The sequence below is a fragment of the Peromyscus eremicus genome, chromosome 9 (assembly GCF_949786415.1).
Source record: "Peromyscus eremicus chromosome 9, PerEre_H2_v1, whole genome shotgun sequence".
NCBI lineage: Eukaryota > Metazoa > Chordata > Mammalia > Rodentia > Cricetidae > Peromyscus > Peromyscus eremicus.
The window spans coordinates 63,951,539-63,969,207 of record NC_081425.1 but is presented as its reverse complement, the minus strand read 5'-3'; the positions used below and the strand labels follow the sequence as shown (position 1 = coordinate 63,969,207).

Here is a 17,669-nt window from a genome sequence, read left to right as displayed (position 1 = left end):
ATATTATTCAGCAATAAAAATAGATGAGCTTTTAAACTATGAAAAGAAATGCAGAAAGCTTAGGCACGTATTACTGAACATTTTTCTCTCTTCTCCCTTCCTTCCTGCACTTCCTCCCTTCCTTCTGACATTTAATTTCTGAGTAGCTATTTGGAGCTAAAAGAGTTGATACAACATTTGAATGCAAGAGTCTCTTCTGGATAGTTCCTGTTAGGGAACTTTATAGTGAGTATATTTGTAAGTGATATTTGATTGAAAGATGACATTTGATGACAACCCCTAGGAATTAAAAACGAACTGGTTGCTGGGCAGTGGCACATGCCTTTAATCCCAGCACTCACAAGGCAGAGGCAGGCAGATCTCTCTGTGAGTTCGAGGCCAGCCTGGACTGCAGAGCAAGTTCCAGGACAGCCAGGGCTATTACACAGAGAAAAATCTGTCTCAAAAAAACAAAATCCAAACAAACAAAAGAACTGATTTCTGAGTAGTTCCTGTATACATTTGAAAAGCGCAGTGGGTCTACATCCTGGGTGTTTCATTCCTGCGCTTTGCTGGCTGCCTCTTGCTTCGCCCCCAGTGTGGAGTCTTGATGTATATAAGGGAAGTCTAGTTAGTGTGTGAGTTGGGGTGGTCAAGCAGGTGACAGCAGGGTTGGGACGGTAGCAGCACAGGCCTGTGGCCTTCATGTCCTTCTGCTTCCCCCACCCTGCTTTCCTTACAAATCCAGACACTCCTTGTCGCTCTTCATCAGACCAAACTACCCTTCGGTTGGAGCCCGTTTCTTAAATTGCTTTGAACCACAGAACATCGTTCACAGTTCTTGATGCAGTGAGGTAGTGTGGTTCAGAGTTAGGGCTGGATCTGCTGCCCACTTGTGCACTCCGTCAATAAACACGTATTGCCTGAGTATGGCATTCGCAGTCCACACTCATTCCCTCCCTCCCTCCCTCACTCCCATGCTCTCTCTCCCATTCACATGCTTCCCTTTGCTCATACATATTCACACACATTCGGATACGCTGTCTCACACTCACTCCTGGCTTTCTTTCAAAACCCCCGTAAACATTATTGACTGCCTACCACGGCTGATACATGCATGCCTGCTACTTCAGTGGAATTTGCATAATTGCTAAACTTTGCTTATAACCCCCAAATCTACATTTGTGTCACTTTCATGCCTGTTTGCAGACATACACAGAAAAGAAGGAAAAACAGCGAGTCTCCTCCAGCCTCACATTCCCAGCTGAGGTCAAAGGTCAAGCCCTGCCTTCTTGTCACAGACCTCTCTTCAGGGCATCTGTTTAGTGTTGTGCATTTTTTATTCTGTGCCTTTTGTTGATGATTTTGCCTCATTAAAATGTCCTTAGCAAGTGCTGAAGGGCCGCCTAGTGCTAATAAAAGCCCCCAAGGGTGTGTATGATATGTTCTGTGAAGCCAACTTGTGTTTTAGAGACGCTTCCTTGAGGCTTGATTTTGGTGACATTGGCTGTGGGTCAGGTGGTCACGAAGCTACAGTGCATATTAAGTAAGTGTCTTTAAATAGAAACACACATAAAATGTGCTGGTACATTCACAGAAATGCTGTGGCAGCAAGCTCATGGGAACCTCACCCCGTTTCCCCCAGGAGCAGGGGTTCAGTGTTCTGGGAGACCTTACAGACGCTAACTCCTGTGAGGAATGAGCGTTGGCCGGATACACAAGTGTGGCCATATTTGCTTTGTCGTGTGGGTGATAGGAGGAACCCACAGGTTTTGCTCAGGCATCAGACATGTAGACCAAGAGTTACCTGGCTGGTGAGAGGCAGCTGGGAAAAGCACTTGCTGCCAAGCCTTGCGGATTGCATTTGAGCCCTGGAGCCCACGGGGCAGGAGATAACTGATTCCCCTAAGTTGTTCTCTGACCTCCGCATCCATGCCACAGCACATGTATGTCTGTCAGGCCCTGGATCACAAAATAACTAAATAAAACTGTAACAAAAAGAGTCATTTTTTTTTTTTGTTATAATAAATGGCCTACTACAGTTAGATGTAAAAACTCTTGCGATTTTGCAGGAGGAAGCTTAGCTGTAGGGGATGTGGTCGAGGAGATTGAGAAAAAGAGGCAGGTGTTCCTAGCAGAGGCTAAGGGACTTAGCTGTAGTACTTGGAGACAGTGGCTGCCAACTTCGCCCTGAGCTGATGCCAGAGGCTTCCAGGCTGACTTTTGGAGGGTCCTCCCCTGTCAGCATCATAGCTACTTGAAGGATGCTGCCTCTGTGGGATCCTGTGACCCATCTAGGAGACGCCTTCAAGCCTCACAAAAAACTAACTCCACTAGAGTTAAGTGGGAGCCATTGCCCTGGGGCGGCCTCTGAAGTGCTGATCCACGTGTCCCTGATGTGCCTCCAGGAGGAGCCACCTTGAAGTTGTGAAGAAACATCATTTGTCAGCCTGCTGGCCTGGTGAGCCTCAGAGGCACTGTGACAACCAACTGAGAAAAAAAAAAGAAGCCTGCTTTCTTGACAGCCCGTGCTGCAGAGGGCTTCCCCGGATTGCAGGGTTACGGTGCTAACTGGAAGGGGCACACTCAGAGCTCTCATCTGTCTTACTTTCTACAAATGCTTAAAATCCAGATGGCCGCAGAGTCCCTCTTAGCCAGTTTTTAAAAAGTTATCCATTGAACTGTGCATTGAAGTGTGTGTGTGTCCTTTGCAAAGAAGTGCTGGAAACGCAATACAGTATTCAAAGAACTGGCTGGCCAAGGTCATTCCAAGGACGTCACTCTCCTCGTGGTGCATAATGTGATTGCCTTGGGAGTGCCAGGTGACTGTAGCATGCCTGGCTGGCCTGTGGCGTTGGCCTTCCTCCTGTCACCCACAGCCACCTGAAGGAAGCTCTGGGTTTCTCTTCTCACTCCCACCTTCCTTGTCTTCCTCTCTTCCTCCCGGTTCCCACTATTCTTTCATTCCCCCCTTACAGTGTTGCAGATACCGTATCCCAGTTGTGGGAAGTGGGCTTGTATCTTTTTTCTTTCTGTCTTTGGAACTGATTTCTGTTTTCCGTGCTTTATGGGAGATTCTGGTCTTTGCTTTCCTTTATGAGCATCTAGAACGTGGATGTTAAGCATGGAGGAGTGGAAACCTAAGGCTTGGAGTCTTAGTTCTGCTGCTCACCAGCTGTGCAAATATGGGTCCTATTCTATCATTCATTCATTCATTCATTCACTCCTCCACCATTCACTCTTTGACAGTTTCTTGCATGCATGTAACGTATTTGGTGGGATTCACCCCATCATCCTCTCTTGTTCCCCTTCCACTCTCCTGAACCCTTTCTTTTCCCCCACAAGTCTCCTTCTTACGCCCATATTTTATGTGACCTCCTGAGTTTAGTAGAGTTAGTTGTATGAGCATGGATGGGGCATTATTTACTGGAGCATGGCCTCTTCCCAGTGGCTGTACCCCTGGAGAAAATGACTTCCCCTGGCCCAGCAACTGTTAACTGCCCATTAACTCTAAATGTTCTTAACCTTCTGAGCTGAGGCCTAGGACCAGGGATGATGATAGTGGCTGTCTAGCAGTTTTGACCACGGGAGGAGACAATGTCTGTGATGTGACCAGCTCAGCACGTGTTCCCTGGTGTTCGCCACGTCCTCAAGAACCCATGTGGCAGTGCTGTGTCTGTGCCCTCAGGTGCTTCTCGATGCATGGGAGACATGGTGCCTGGTGTTTCTCGAAAGTTGAATTCTGAAGTTAAGATTCACGGCTTAGTCAAATTATTCTTTAAATGTCAGCCATAATGCCAATGTTTAAAGATTTTCTAAAGATCCATTTTTAAAGAATAATGTTAGTTTATTAATGTGAACACACACACACACACACACACACACACACACACACACACACACTCCAGAGTTTGACATCTGGTGTCTTCTATTGATTCTCATTTTAGCTTTTTAGGCAGGGTCTCTCATTGACCTTGTACGTCACTGATTTGGCTAGACCAGATACCCAGCAAGCCTCAGGGATCCTTCTGCTTCTGACTTTCCAGTGCTAGAGTTATAGGCATGTGCCATGGCTGGCTGTCACGTGATGCTGGGGACTGAACTCAAGTCCTTACATGGCAAGTACATTTGCCAACTGAGTCATCTCTCCTGCTCAAAGTTACTCTCACATGTAGCTATTATTATTTTATCTACTTAAATAAAGGAAATTTCTTTTATTAGGAATTTCATTTACTTTGTAATTTTTTTTTGGCCAGGTTTTTAAAATATTTACATGTTGATGAATTTGCCAGGTTCCCACAGTAACCAGAATAACTACCAGAATAATTTTTTTTGGGGGGGGTGTTAAAGTTCTGCAAGTGTGGAGATGAGGACAGTCATTTATATACTACAAAACAAGGCTAGGTGCAAGGATTTGGTTCCAAAGTAATCTGGACTGACCTGAGCACTATGGAAACCAGGAGTTGGGGATTCAAGGAACAGAGAGAATGCCAGGGACAGGCTCCCTTCCCCCCCACAGTCTGAGGAGGATTCTCTGTGAGTATGGGTGGGATGGGGGTGCCAGAGGTGCCCAGTCTCTGGTTAGAGGAGCTGGAAAATCCAAGAGTCCTGTGGGGATAGTGCAGAATGACATGGGGTCCTTGGTATCATCAGATCTCCTTGGTGCTGTCTTTTCTATGTCTTGTGCACACATCCCACATTTACAGATTGCTAACCTTTTACTCTCTTGTGGGTTTATGTTCTTTTAGGCAGTTCATGTTACAGGGAGGTTCACTGGTCCTTACAGGAGCCATGTTCTTGAGGTGCTTATCCTCCAAGGAGCTTCCCAGGGAGAAATCTGGGATGTTCCTTGTGACAAAGTGGCTGCTTCCTTCTCTGCCCTTGACTCATCTCTGAAGTAGCAGCCCCATTCTCCAGGCTACTTTTAGCCAGCACTTCTGGGCTGCAGCTCCTCCCCCTCCAATGGACACCTGAGACAGCACATTTCATTTGGTTTGTCTATTTTTCCAGCCCCTTGGACATTTCTCTTCATTTCCTATTCATTATGTCCTTTCAGAGTTATTGTAAAAGCATTCTGATGGTCTTAAGGCTCAATCATTAGAGTCTTAGACTCAGAGGGGTCTTTCAAGGCTGGGGTGTAGAGTTTGCACCTATAATTCTGGGAGGCTCTGGCTCCCCCCCGCCACTGGACTGGGCCTTAGAACTCTCTCTGTACAATGCCCTCCTTCTACAGAGAAATAAATTGAAGCCTCATTGGTCATGATGGCATGTTTCTGGAAGGTGCATGCCTCTACTGGGGGAAATTCTGTGTATTTTTTAGATCTTCAGAATTTATCTTTGGGCTTACGTTGTCATTAAATCTGCTGATCTTTCAAGCCCTTTCCTTTTATTTCTGCAAACTGTGTGCTGAGTTTAAACGGCTTTGTTTATCTTGGAAAGCCTCTTCATTTTTCATTTTTTGAGTCCACCCCCCAGCAAACTATCTGATGGTTATCACAGAAACCACGTGGTTTTTGGGTTCCTCTGTCTTTGTTGGGTGTCCTCCTTGAATCTTTCTTTCTTTCACTGACCTCACAGCCTCTTAGCTTGGTTTCTCTTCATTGTCCATCACCCTGGCCCTTCCAGGGCACCTGAGCTCAGTTCTCACCAAAGAACATTTCATTGATGTGTTTATAGCTTTTACGTAGCTTTTGTGTGTGTTTTAAGTGGTCATTGAATGATGTCATTCCTCATACCAGGTGTAGTCTCCAGTGAAAAATGTGTCCTATGATTTGTTTTTCAACTTAGTGTTCTAAGATCTTAAAAAGAATGTTATCAACTTTCTTTCTCTAGGTGTGTTTATAGAAGAATTAGAATCACATCCGCTGGGCCTTAGCACAAGTCTAAATGCTCCTGAGAGCAAAAACTAGGCTTTCTAAATGCATATTCTTTTCTGCACGGAGCAAGGCTTTCTCTGTGCGAATACCTCTTTGAGAATGTGCAGGAAGTTTATGAGCTGTGTGATTTGCTAAACAAAGATTCATTTTTATAAGCAGCTTCTAAGGAAGGCCCCTGAACCATCTCACTCGTCCTGGTTGGCAGAGCAGATCTGTTCTTGGCAGCTTATTTATTGCCACATGGTGAGCGAGCCCGACACATGGAAGATGTGTGTGTGTGTGTGTGTGTGTGTGTGTGTGTGTGTGTGTGTGCCCGACACATGGAAGATGTGTGTGTGTGTGTGTGTGTGTGTGTGTGTGTTTGTGTGCATATGTGCATTCAGTGTCTCTGTGTACATGTGTGCTTGTATCCAGATTCAGACTAGGTCCTTGATTGCTTCCTAAATACTAAAGTATCTTGATTCTGAGGAGGAGGTATTTTTTTTTTAATTACATTTTAAAAATTATTTTTTGAAAATTTCATAAAATATATTTTGTTCATATTCTTTCCTCTCCCCCAAATCTTTCCAGATTCTATAGACCTCCTTACCTCTTTCTTTCTCTCTCAACTCCTCCCAGAAAAAAAAAAAAACAGAAAGCAAAGCAAAACAAACCCCACAAGACAAAAATACACCAAACCATAGCAAAAAAAAAAAAAAAAAAAAAAAAAAAAAAAAGAAAAAAGAAAAAGAAAAAAAAAAGAAAAAAAAAGTTCACAAAAATCATGGAGTCTGTTTTGTGTTAAAAAACTACTCATGGCCATGGGACCTGCCCTGGAGTGTGTTGAGATACCCAGTGTCACTCCATTGGTGAAACTGATTGTCCCTCTCCCAGCAGGTACCAGTTACAAATAGCTTCTTGGTCAGGGGTGGGACTTTGTACTTGATTTTCTGGAAAGTTTTAAACTGGAAAATGCAAGTTTTGGTTTCCTTTCTTTCATGTTTTTTTTAGCTATGGGAAGAATACAAAGATTATTGTAATTCTTAATTTTCTATGTATCTTATAAAATTAAAAATACATGAAAACACTTAAAAGTTTTATTTAAATTTATTACTTAATTAAGCATCAATTAATTAAAAATTTTTTTTTGAGATGGGAATCTCATTGTGTTGTCCAGGCTGATCTAGAACTCTTAGATATAAGCCATGCTTTAACTCAGTTGTTTTCCAAGTGGTTGTCATTGTAGGTATAGACCACAGTGCCTGGCTTGAATTTATGCTTTAATCAATACATAAGAACATCAAATTTGTACATGTTTAGGGAGTACCATGAATATATTGTGTGCCATCTATTTTATTATTTTTGTGTGTGTAATTGAGGGTAAGCCCAGGGCTTTGTACATGCTAAGTAAGCACTCTCCCATTGTGTTTTCTATCTAGACTGTTGTGCAATGTTTAAGTCAGGTAAAACAAACATGTAGCTCAAGCGTGTATCATTTCTGATGGTAAAGCATCAAGATCCTTGCTTCTTGCTTTTTGAAATTGACAGTGTATTCTGACTATCTAATCACCTGACTGTGCAGAGCCTTCCTTCTACCTATCTGTGACTTATACTCATTGGTCAACAATCTCCCCATTCTTCCCCCTTCTCATGCATTTCTGATATATTTTGATAAGGCAAAAGGCTATTTGTGTTGACTTGCATGCAACCAACTCCATTGTTCCCATAATTCCAGAGGTAATAGAGATGGTCAGGAATATGGGATCTAGACAGGTCCATCCAGAATGGTGGGGATTTAAAGAGGTTTTGAGAAACAGGACTTAAGGTGAGGCATGTTGTGGGCACAGAGTTGGATCTGAGTTGGAGCATCTAACAACATAAAAGGAGGTGCCCTCCCACTCCTCTTTCTGAGTGTTGCTTTCTGTCTAGTTGGGGACTTCTCCCAGGAGAGGACAGTTAAAAGACCTGGCTTCTTATTAATGGTCCTTTTGTCATTATATTTAATCACCCTGGTCCTTGCAACAGCTCCCATTAAGGCTTTACTGCTGTATTATTAATGAGAAAGAGTCATTGTGGTTAAGGGAGGTTTAAATACCTCGACTGTAACAAACAGTAGATATGAGAATGAATGACTACAGCAAAGTCATTAACTCTGGAAACGTTCAGGAGCTTTGCAATTAAGTCATTGTCATGCATTTCCCTGCTCTGGTGGTTTATATTGTAGCAGCCAGCTGTTTAAGGGACCGTCGAGTTGAGTCAATGCAGTCATTTACATAGCGTGGTTAAAGCTGTGCCATACATTCATGTGGAAATCATCTTTTAAGACAGCACACCGCAAGGCTGTATGTTTGCAACAAGAACTATTATTCTGTTTCAAACGTTGTAACCTCTCTCTCTCTCTCTCTCTCTCTCTCTCTCTCTCTCTCTCTCTCTCTCTCTCTCAAGCAGCATAGATTCAAATTGAGCACAGTAATGCCTGTGTGGATCACCTAGTTCCGTGCTGTCTAATTTTTTAAATTGGTGTCTAGATAAGTCTGTGTCTGAGAGGGGGCTTGGGCATTCTCTGTGCTGCACGATACTTTTCACTATATTATCTCATACTTTGCTTTAAACAGCAATGGTAAAAGTTTTGAAGTTTTAATTTTAGTTTTTCCCATTGCTCAGAATTTGATGACATAAAATGAAAAGAGGTTTCCATAGCTGCTAACATTCACCAGATTTTGTTCCAAAGCATGGACTTTAGTAGACTTTTGAATTAAATCCACATTCTCCACCCAAGTCTAGTGATAAAATCCAATAGTTCAAAGATAGGTATGCCATAAACAGCTATAGTTAAATAATCTAAAAAAAATTTAAAACATGGAAATACAATAAAACAAGAATTGATCACTTTATAGTGGAATACTCTATAAACTGTCTGCATTGGAAACATGTGGTGAGTTTTAAAACATCTGCGTTCTATAATTCTAAAAAGTGTATAGTTTATTTGAAGGCCCACGCTCCCCTTCTGCACACAAAGTAAAAAGACAGGTTAATACATTTTTTTCTAGTGTTCCAATTTGCATTTGTTTATCTATTTTTAATTAAAGATAATTTTGGAATAGAAACACATAACTTAAAATATTTACCTCAGCTACGTATTCATCACTTAGAACTGAAGTGTGCTCATAAAGAAATGGACTATAAATCTTGCTAGTCTGTCTAAAACAAAGATCGCACATTGACATAATCTCCAGGGAGAGGGAGAAGTCATTTGTGATATGTACCTGGCATAGGGAAGTACCGGGGTCTTTTATTTTCAATAAAAATCTTAATTTCGATGGAAAGCTGCTTGTCAGAGCGGTATAGCAAGTGTGACTACAGAAGTCATGGTGTACTGTTGGTTTTACAGTCCAGGGTCAGCATAAACTCTGTCACTTACCTGAAGTTACAGAGTCCTCTGCTGTATGACACCACTGATCTGACCACCAGGACATGTCTGAGGGTTAGACTGTTTTAAAGTTGAACAAACACCATGTTTTCTGGGTTGCCCAGAAAGTCTATGTGCATATAAACAATGCTAGACAGCCTGTGAGGGAGAGAGCCCGGCCATCTTGAGCTGTGCAGACGGTAGTTCTACTCCTTAGCTTTTCTTCTATGTTTAAGGACTTTTTCATAGCTTGAAAAACGTGCAGTGAGACTCTTCTGGCCATGCAGAAATTTGTTCATGTGCTCTCTTTTCTTCTCTCCCTCTTGCTCCTGCAAAACTAATGTTGTGTGTTTAAAGTTACACACGGCAGTGGGGCCAAGAGGAAGCACATGCGGCTCTGTCTGCTGCCTCTAGCTCCTTCGTCAGGTGACCACCCTAGTGGTTGGTGGCCCTTTGGGAAATGGCAGCCCATGTCCCACAGGTGAAAAAAGCTTCAGGGCTGTCAGTCAGAAGCAGTGGCAGTTCCTGAGGGGGCAGTTGCTGAGTAGGGCTTCTGGAAATGTCCTGTGTCCATGCCTTCATCGCTGTGATGATGAGAGGCCATGGTCCTGAAGGGGTATATCACCTCACCTTTGTTTGGGCTTCCTGCCCCCACATATTTAACTGGAAAATGACACAAGCTGCGTTCCATTTGCTCCATTTCTGAGAGGTTCTGGTGAGAGGTCCCTCATAGCATCAGGGACGCTGTTGGTCTCAAGGGTGCTTACTACAGATCGAGCATTGGTAATGAGTGTTGGAAATTCTTGAGGGCCAAAAGTTTTTAGAGTATTTGTAGAGATGTGACCAGTTGAGCTTTTCTTTCTCCCCTCCACCCCCCGCCCTCTTTTGGTTTCTTCTTCTCTTTCTTCTTCTTCTTCTTTTTTTTTTTTTTTTTTTTTTTGTCGTCAAGACAGGGTTTCTCTGTGTAGCCTTAGCTGTCCTGGAACTCACCCTGTAGACCAGGCTGGCCTTGAACTCACAGAGATCCGCCTGCATCTGCCTCCTTCCATGCTGGGATTAAAGGCTCATGTCACCACACCTAGCCAGCTGAGCATTCCTAATGAAAAAGTATGAACCACTCTGAAATATGAAACTTCATGAGGGCCAACACCATGTCCTCCAAATTCAGACACTAGAAGCTTTTTAGATTTTTTTAGATATTTTGGATTTTCAGTTAGGGCTGCCTGTCTTGACCTAACCTTTTAAAGATAAGGCTATTGAGACTTGGGGAAGGATATAAATGGCTACCAGTGTTTCCTTAGTGAGTGAGGGGTGAAGCCGAGGTGTGAGACAAGCCTTCTCCCAGGGTGTGAACCGCTCTCAGTAGCTGACACCTCTCTGCTGTAAGAAAGGAAGGCCTCCATGCAGCCTGTGTGCCCAAGGGCAAAGGAGCAGGAACTGCTCCAGAATCCTGGCTCCCAACAAGGAGAAATCATCCTGTACTTTTAAAATAAAGATTTATTTTTGCAATATTTGTCTGATGATATAATTTCCAGTGGACAGAGAGAACCCTTCATCTGAATCCATACTTCCCATCTCCCGGCTGCATCCTTTCTACAACCAGAGTCTTAACATCCATTCTAGATTTTTTTTTTTCAATTCCATTTCATCGACAGGAAAAAATAATTTTACATAATTGTTTAGAAAATTTCCTGAATTTTTTATTTTTTAGCCAGGAGTTAACTTGCTCATGAGGACACTGTCACACAGACGGTGAGGCCTGAAATATTGATGATGGCTGGACCACACCCTTTTGTTTGTCTCAAGGACTTTCATAGAGATGAGAGGGGGATCATCAGGCTCAGGCCGTCTCCTCAGTGCAGGAGAGGGACTGCATTTTTCCAGAAGCCCCTTCTAGATTCACTGGCAGAGAGAGTGGAGGATTGCCTTTTGCTGTGCACCCCCCACCCCCGATTCCTCAGCTTCACTAGTGGGAGCAGTGCAGCTACAAGTGGTACTATGGGTGGCAGATGGTGGCTCACGTCCCGCGTCCACTTTGTCCCTCTGAATCCTGTGTGAGTGGGCTGACCTTTTCCTTGTTTCAACTTACACAGGACATGTTTGTCTGATGAGGTGATCCTTGGTTAAAATCCTCAGGGCTGGGTGGGGCTCAGTGGGAGAACCCTTGTCTAGTGTGTGCAAGGCCCGGCATTTGATCTCCAACGTCATGAAACCCATTAACCAAACCAAAACAACATCAAAAACCTTGCTCATGCTTTTTTGGCCACTTGGAAGAGTACTATGAAGAAGCCAGTAGAAGCTATTCGATGATGTTTCAGGCCTTTGGGTTAAGAAAGAGACGAGGGGCCAGTAAGATGGGCTCAGTGGGGAAAGGCATTTGCTCCCAAGGCTGACTGCGTGAGTTAGTCTCCGGGACCTACACGGTGAGTGAGAATGCAAATTGTTTTCTGACCTCCACACATGCGCCATGACGTGAGCCCCGCCCCCTAAAGAAATGTAAATAAAAAAAAATAAAAAGATGAGGCAAAGCATGACTTATGGTGACCTGTTGGTTGATTTTGTAAAATTCTGTCCTTTTCTCTTCAGCCCTCTTGACAATGGGAGAAGGTGAATCTATCCAGCTGGCTTTTCCTAAACTTAGTGTATTAAGTCTAATATATGACTATCAAAGGGCATCGGAGTTTTGGTGATAATATGGAGAGTATATTGTGTGCCCTCGGTTCTGAATGACAGGAACAGAAGTATATGCCCTTATTGTTTCTGATGACGGTTGTCCCTCCGTATCTGTAAGGGATTAGCTGTAGGACCCCCTTGATATACCCAGATCTGCCCATGCTCTTCTCGTTTGTGAAATGCCATAGTACTGCATAGCAGCTACACATACTTCCTTCACATCATCTCTGCATAACTCAGAATCCTGAAATCAGTGTCCACACTCTAGAAACACCTGTTGCAACATGTTTTGGCAACAGTGACAAGAAAGACAGTGCATGTTTGGTCCTCATGCAACCGAAGCTCCAAATAACTTCAGTCCGTCACTGGTGAGATCTGTGGCTGCGGAGTCTATGGGCCTGACATACTTCTTTTCTCACTTATCCAAGGTGTCAAGTGGATAAGAGCAAAGCAATTATTTTTTAAAAGTCACTTTTCCCTATTTTTAATGATGGAAACAAAAATACACCTAAAACTTAAGCTTCTAGAAGAGCCGATTGTTCCCACCCATCTTGTGTCATGTCTCAGAGTTGACCCTGGCCTCCTGTCTGGTCTTGAGTTTCAGAGCTGGTCTCTGAAGATAGCCTTATGATAAGAATTTTGTCCAAGGAGATATTCACGTGGTACTTTGGGGGAGGTATGAGGTGATTGTGGTTATACACTTGGATGAAAGGCTTGATCTTTAGCCTATTGGTGATTTCCTTCTTGCCTATGTACCTGTGAATTTGATGAGGGTAGCCGTTAGTTCCAGTTATGGTTATAGGGAGAGTCCAAGGTGCCGTCACCTGTGTTCTTCATGAGGATAGTGTTGCCTCTGGGGTAGCATCCAGCCAGGACCAGCACCAGCACCACTTCCCCTGGCTTCATGAACTTTCCTATTTGGACAGCAACCAGCAGGTGCCCAGCAGAAAGGATGTGAGAGCACTCTTAATCTTAAAATAACTAACTAGAAAGGTATTGATTTTAAAGGTTCCAGTTGTGTGGTGATTGGAGCCAGAGGTGGGAAGTCCCTTTTCCTCCGTCCCCTAGGAACAGCCTCAGCACACACACTTCAGCCCAGAGTGTGGCCATGATGTAGGTAGGATGTGATGGATGTATCATTTCTCTCCACCACTGTAAGGTCATGGAGCTCAGGGAGAGAGGAAGGGGAAGACTTTTAAGAAGGCAGAGAGGTTTTCTTGCAGTGGGAGTGGAAAACAGAGATTAGCTCTCATCTTGGCCTCGTTGCGCCCGATTTGTTTTTACTCTACTGTGTTTGGAAATATTCTGCCAGTCGAGAAAGAAAGCATTATGCCTATCCCTCCTGACACCCCCCCCACAACTTCTGAAGATGCAAACACCGTGGACTGAAAACACTCCACACATTTCTGTTGTCTTTATTCCCTGAACCAGGGCTTTAAACTGTCCCCACTCATGAATGCTTTGTGCTCCCGAGTGTATAGGTATATAAAATAGGCACACAAACCAAACACTTGCTAATAATAAATCACAAAGACATTTTGAAACACTTCTTTGGCCTATATGTAAAGATGAAATCAATTTGTGTGTTAGTGAAGTGGATGTGCTTGTTTGTGTTTACACAAAGAATTAAATTTTGGCCGAATATTTGTGCAGACACAGAGGACTTTCAGTGCTTTTCAGAGCTGACCAAGATTTTGGTTTTCTAATCGTCTACGCTGAGAATGCTGCTTTGCATAAATACATAGTACAAAATGTCAGAAGTATGTTTAGAGCACTTCACAAATTGTTGGAAATTCTATTCTAATCTCAAGCCAAAATTTATTTTTAATAAGACTTAAGTCATCGACTCAGGTTTTATGAAACTCACACAATTTTTAAAATCAAACGTTCTAATAGAATACAATCCAAAGATGTTCTGATTTGAAGAACTTAACACGTTAAGGTGGAAAATATGAAAAGTCTTTGTTTCTCATGATTAAATGGTGTTGTTTTTACAAGAGCAGAAAAGTTTTTATGTATGATGAAAACATTACAATTCATTGTACTTAACAGCCTCAAGGCCGAGCCAAGGTACTTCAGGCCATGCTGGTTGGCCCTGTGTGGCCCACAGCACGAGCAGTACAGAGCATGCGTGATGTGTTGTTCAGAACGAGGCTGCAGTGAAGTCCCGTGATGCGGCGTGGGAGAGCGCTGGCAGAAGGGAGCAGATTTATTTTGAACTTGAGTTTCCATTAGTTTTGGTTGTTACACATTTGGAGATCTTGTCTGATTGCCAGTTCTTTTTGTGACCCCCATGTTCAGTTCCACAATCCCAAGGGGGCCACACCCTGAAGTTTAAGAAGCTGTGTCTTCAAAGACACCATGCAACTACTTACACGGCATTTACTCTCTATTAGGTATCCGTAGTTATCTAGAGATAGTGTCGAGTCAGCGAGGATGTGGTAGCGTCTAGGCGAGCACACCATTTTTATGGAAAGGGACTTGAACAGCCACAGATTTTTGTGAGACACCTTGAAGCCAATCCTTTGTGTATATCAAGGTACAGAGAATATCTTAAAATGTGGACTGAGAATGGTCTGCCTTAGAATTTTCGCAGGAAGTCAGGGGGCGGCGGTGGCGCACACCTTTAATCCCAGCATTCGGGAGGCAGAGCCAGGTGGATCTCTGTGAGTTCCAGGCCAGCCTGGTCTACAGTGCAAGATCCAGGACAGGCACCAAAGCTACACAGAGAAACTATGTCTCAAACAAACAAAACAAACAAACAAAAAAAGAATTCTCCCAGGGATTTGTTCGTTTGTTCATTTTTGAGACAGGGTTTCTCTGTGTCACCCTGGCTGTTCTGGAACTCACTCTGTAGACCAGGCTGGACTTGAACTCAGAGATTCACTTGCTTCTGCATATGCCACCACCGCCTGGCTCTCCCAGGGATTTTAAAAACAGCTGTCTTGTAAATTTTGAGATCAGAATTTTAAGGGGTAGAGGCTTCCATAACCCACAGGTTGAAGACAGGCCTCAGGCAAATGTACTGCCCACTGGAGCTGGAGTGTGAGGGAAGGCTTTGGAGAGTAATCCACACAACAGGATGCTCCAAGAGGCCACTCACTGTTAACACTGCAGACATCAGTGTTATAACAAGTACTTTATAAAAATGTGTTGACAATGGGGTGGTTTTCAGAGTCTCCACTTGGGCAAATCCCTCCCAGGGAGGTTGCTAGCCAAATGCTGTGGTGAACATGAGAGTGGCCAGTGGGCCAGTTGTCCTTTGAATATAGTGATTGACGTGTGGAAGAGACCCACAAGCCCGTGTCTAGGCCTTGTCAGCAGATTGAATGTTTTCATAGTCATGAAGGTGCTGCCTCTTTCTTGACTTTGTTCTTGACATTTCTACAGCGAATTTTGAAAAACTAATGTGAATATTGTCTAAAAAATTCAGTATTATGATTTTCTTCCATTCCCCAAAACGTTTAGAATTTTTTGTGCTTTAGCCATTTTGAATAAGAAATTCAAATGTCATTAACTTGATAGAGTTAAACAGTTTTTGAAAAAATGCATGAAGTATTTAAAAATGGATTTTTCGTTTTTGGTGGTGGGTAAGCACGTAAAATTTACTTGATAGTGAAAGTGCAAAATCCAATGTGAAGCCTCCCAGCTCCCGTTCTGACAGGGAGCCTTCCTGTCTAGACAGTCACTGAATTGTGCAGTTTTTGAGTTGTTAATTTCCATGTGTGATTCTTTTTCTTATTTGCAACTTTTTTTAAAATAATAAAGTTTAAAATAAAAAAAATGATTTTCTTATTAGGCTTGTATAGTTCACGCATCCTTGACTTGGAAGTTTGAACTCTGAAATATCCCCACATTTAAACATTTTTTTCAACACTAACATGATGTCACAAGTGGAAAATTCCATATTATGAGAATTTTAATGAAAACATATGATGTAAGATTACCTTCAGGCTATGCATAGAAGGTGTATTTGAAACATAAGTGAATTTTGTGTTTAGATATGGGTCCCATATCCTAGATATCTCATTATGCATATGCAAATATTTCAAAATTAAAAAAAGGTTTTAAAGTATTCTAATCTAAAGCTTTTAGGATAAAGGGGACTCAATGTGTGTGTAATTGCTTTATAATGAGGCAGCTATATTTTGCAATGTATTTATTTCTTCTCTCTCTTTTTTTTTGACAGGAAAAATTAACACAAGAGTGTGTATTCAGAGAACAGTTTGAAGAGAATTGGTACAACACCTACTCGTCCAACCTGTATAAACACGTGGACACCGGACGGAGATACTATGTTGCATTAAATAAGGATGGGACTCCAAGAGAAGGGACCAGGACTAAACGGCACCAGAAATTTACACATTTTTTACCTAGACCAGTGGACCCTGACAAAGTACCTGAACTATATAAGGATATTCTAAGCCAAAGTTGACAAAGACAGTGTCTTCACTTGAGCCCTTAAAACATAACCACTATCAATGCTTTCATGCGGTGGGTTCTTAACGATTAGCAGGGCCATCACCTCAGCTCCACTGCTGCCTAACTTTGTCGCATGCATATGTATGATGGAAGCTTGGATGGGGACTTGCTGATTTGCTCTGCACTTACTGGCTGGTCCTCCTGGAGGGCTGCCTGGGGCCACTTGCTTGATTTATTGTGACAGCGGGGGAGAGAGGCTGTGTGAGAGGGTGCGAGTGCATGAGTGGGTGAGTGGAGGGGAGAGCGGCGCGCCAAGAGGACAACGGCCTGATGCATGCTGGGAAATAGACACGCTTTTACATTTTTGATCAGTTGAACTTCATCCTATATCAGCACAGCTGCCATACTTCAACTCATCAGGATTTTTGGCTGGTGGCCTGCTCAAGGGAACACTGCCTTTCCACAGCCGTGGAGGGTGCGGTCTCACTTAAAAGACGGTCAGTTCATTCTCACTGGTATTATAGCCCAGTGAACTTAAAGCAAAGACCTCTTAGTTTAAAAGGAAAAAAATAAAAATAAAAAAAGAAAGAAGAAAAAAGAAAAAAAAGAAAAAAAGAAAAAAGGTTAAATTTATTTATAGAAATTCCAAAGGCAACATTTTATTTATTTTATATATTTATTTATTATATAGAGTTTATTTTTAATGAAATATGTACAGGCCAGATAGGCATTTTGGAAGCTTTAGGCTCTGTAGGCATTAAATGGCAGCGTCTGCTATGAACCTGTGGTAACTTCATGCAAGTAGGTATACAAGAGATTCTAATGGCCCTAATGTACTAAAGGCGACAATCTATTTTGTGCCCATATTATTGTAAACTTCTGCACATCGCTCATGACACTGAGTATTCACTCTCCAGACTGCTTGTTTCATAGCTTACCCCAGAGGATTAAAGATAAACTGGGTCTCAACCCTTCATTCCGTGTCTGTAATTTTCCTCTCTCGTGACTTAGTGTAACTGGGTGGCTGGAACGTATGAGGGTTGGTGTATGTCTTACTTGTTTTAATCTATTGCAGAGTGTACCAAAGCTAAGCAATAACTATGCCTTTTAATTTCAGACCACTTCCATGACAACAAGACTAACATCAAACATGGTACTGATTTAAAATTACCAAGGGAGAGGAAAAAACATTTATGTAGTTATGTAGTACAAATTTTCTTCTTCTTCTTCTTCTTCTTCTTCTTCTTCTTCTTCTTCTTCTTCTTCTTCTTCTTCTTCTTCTTCTTCTCCTCCTCCTCCTCCTCCTCCTCCTCCTCCTCCTCCTCCTTCTT

At 42.7% G+C, this 17,669-nt stretch overlaps 1 protein-coding gene across 1 annotated transcript in view; it reads left to right on the top strand.

Annotated features, from left to right (window-relative positions):
* Fgf9 (fibroblast growth factor 9) overlaps positions 1-16,877 on the top strand; it is a 37,997-nt gene extending 21,120 nt beyond the window's left edge. Inside the window, exon 3 of the mRNA XM_059274385.1 lies at positions 16,106-16,877. Within this exon, the coding sequence (XP_059130368.1) occupies positions 16,106-16,351 (246 nt within the window). The 3' untranslated portion in view covers positions 16,352-16,877. The remainder of the gene's footprint in view (positions 1-16,105) is intronic.
* The last annotated feature ends 792 nt before the right edge of the window (positions 16,878-17,669 follow it).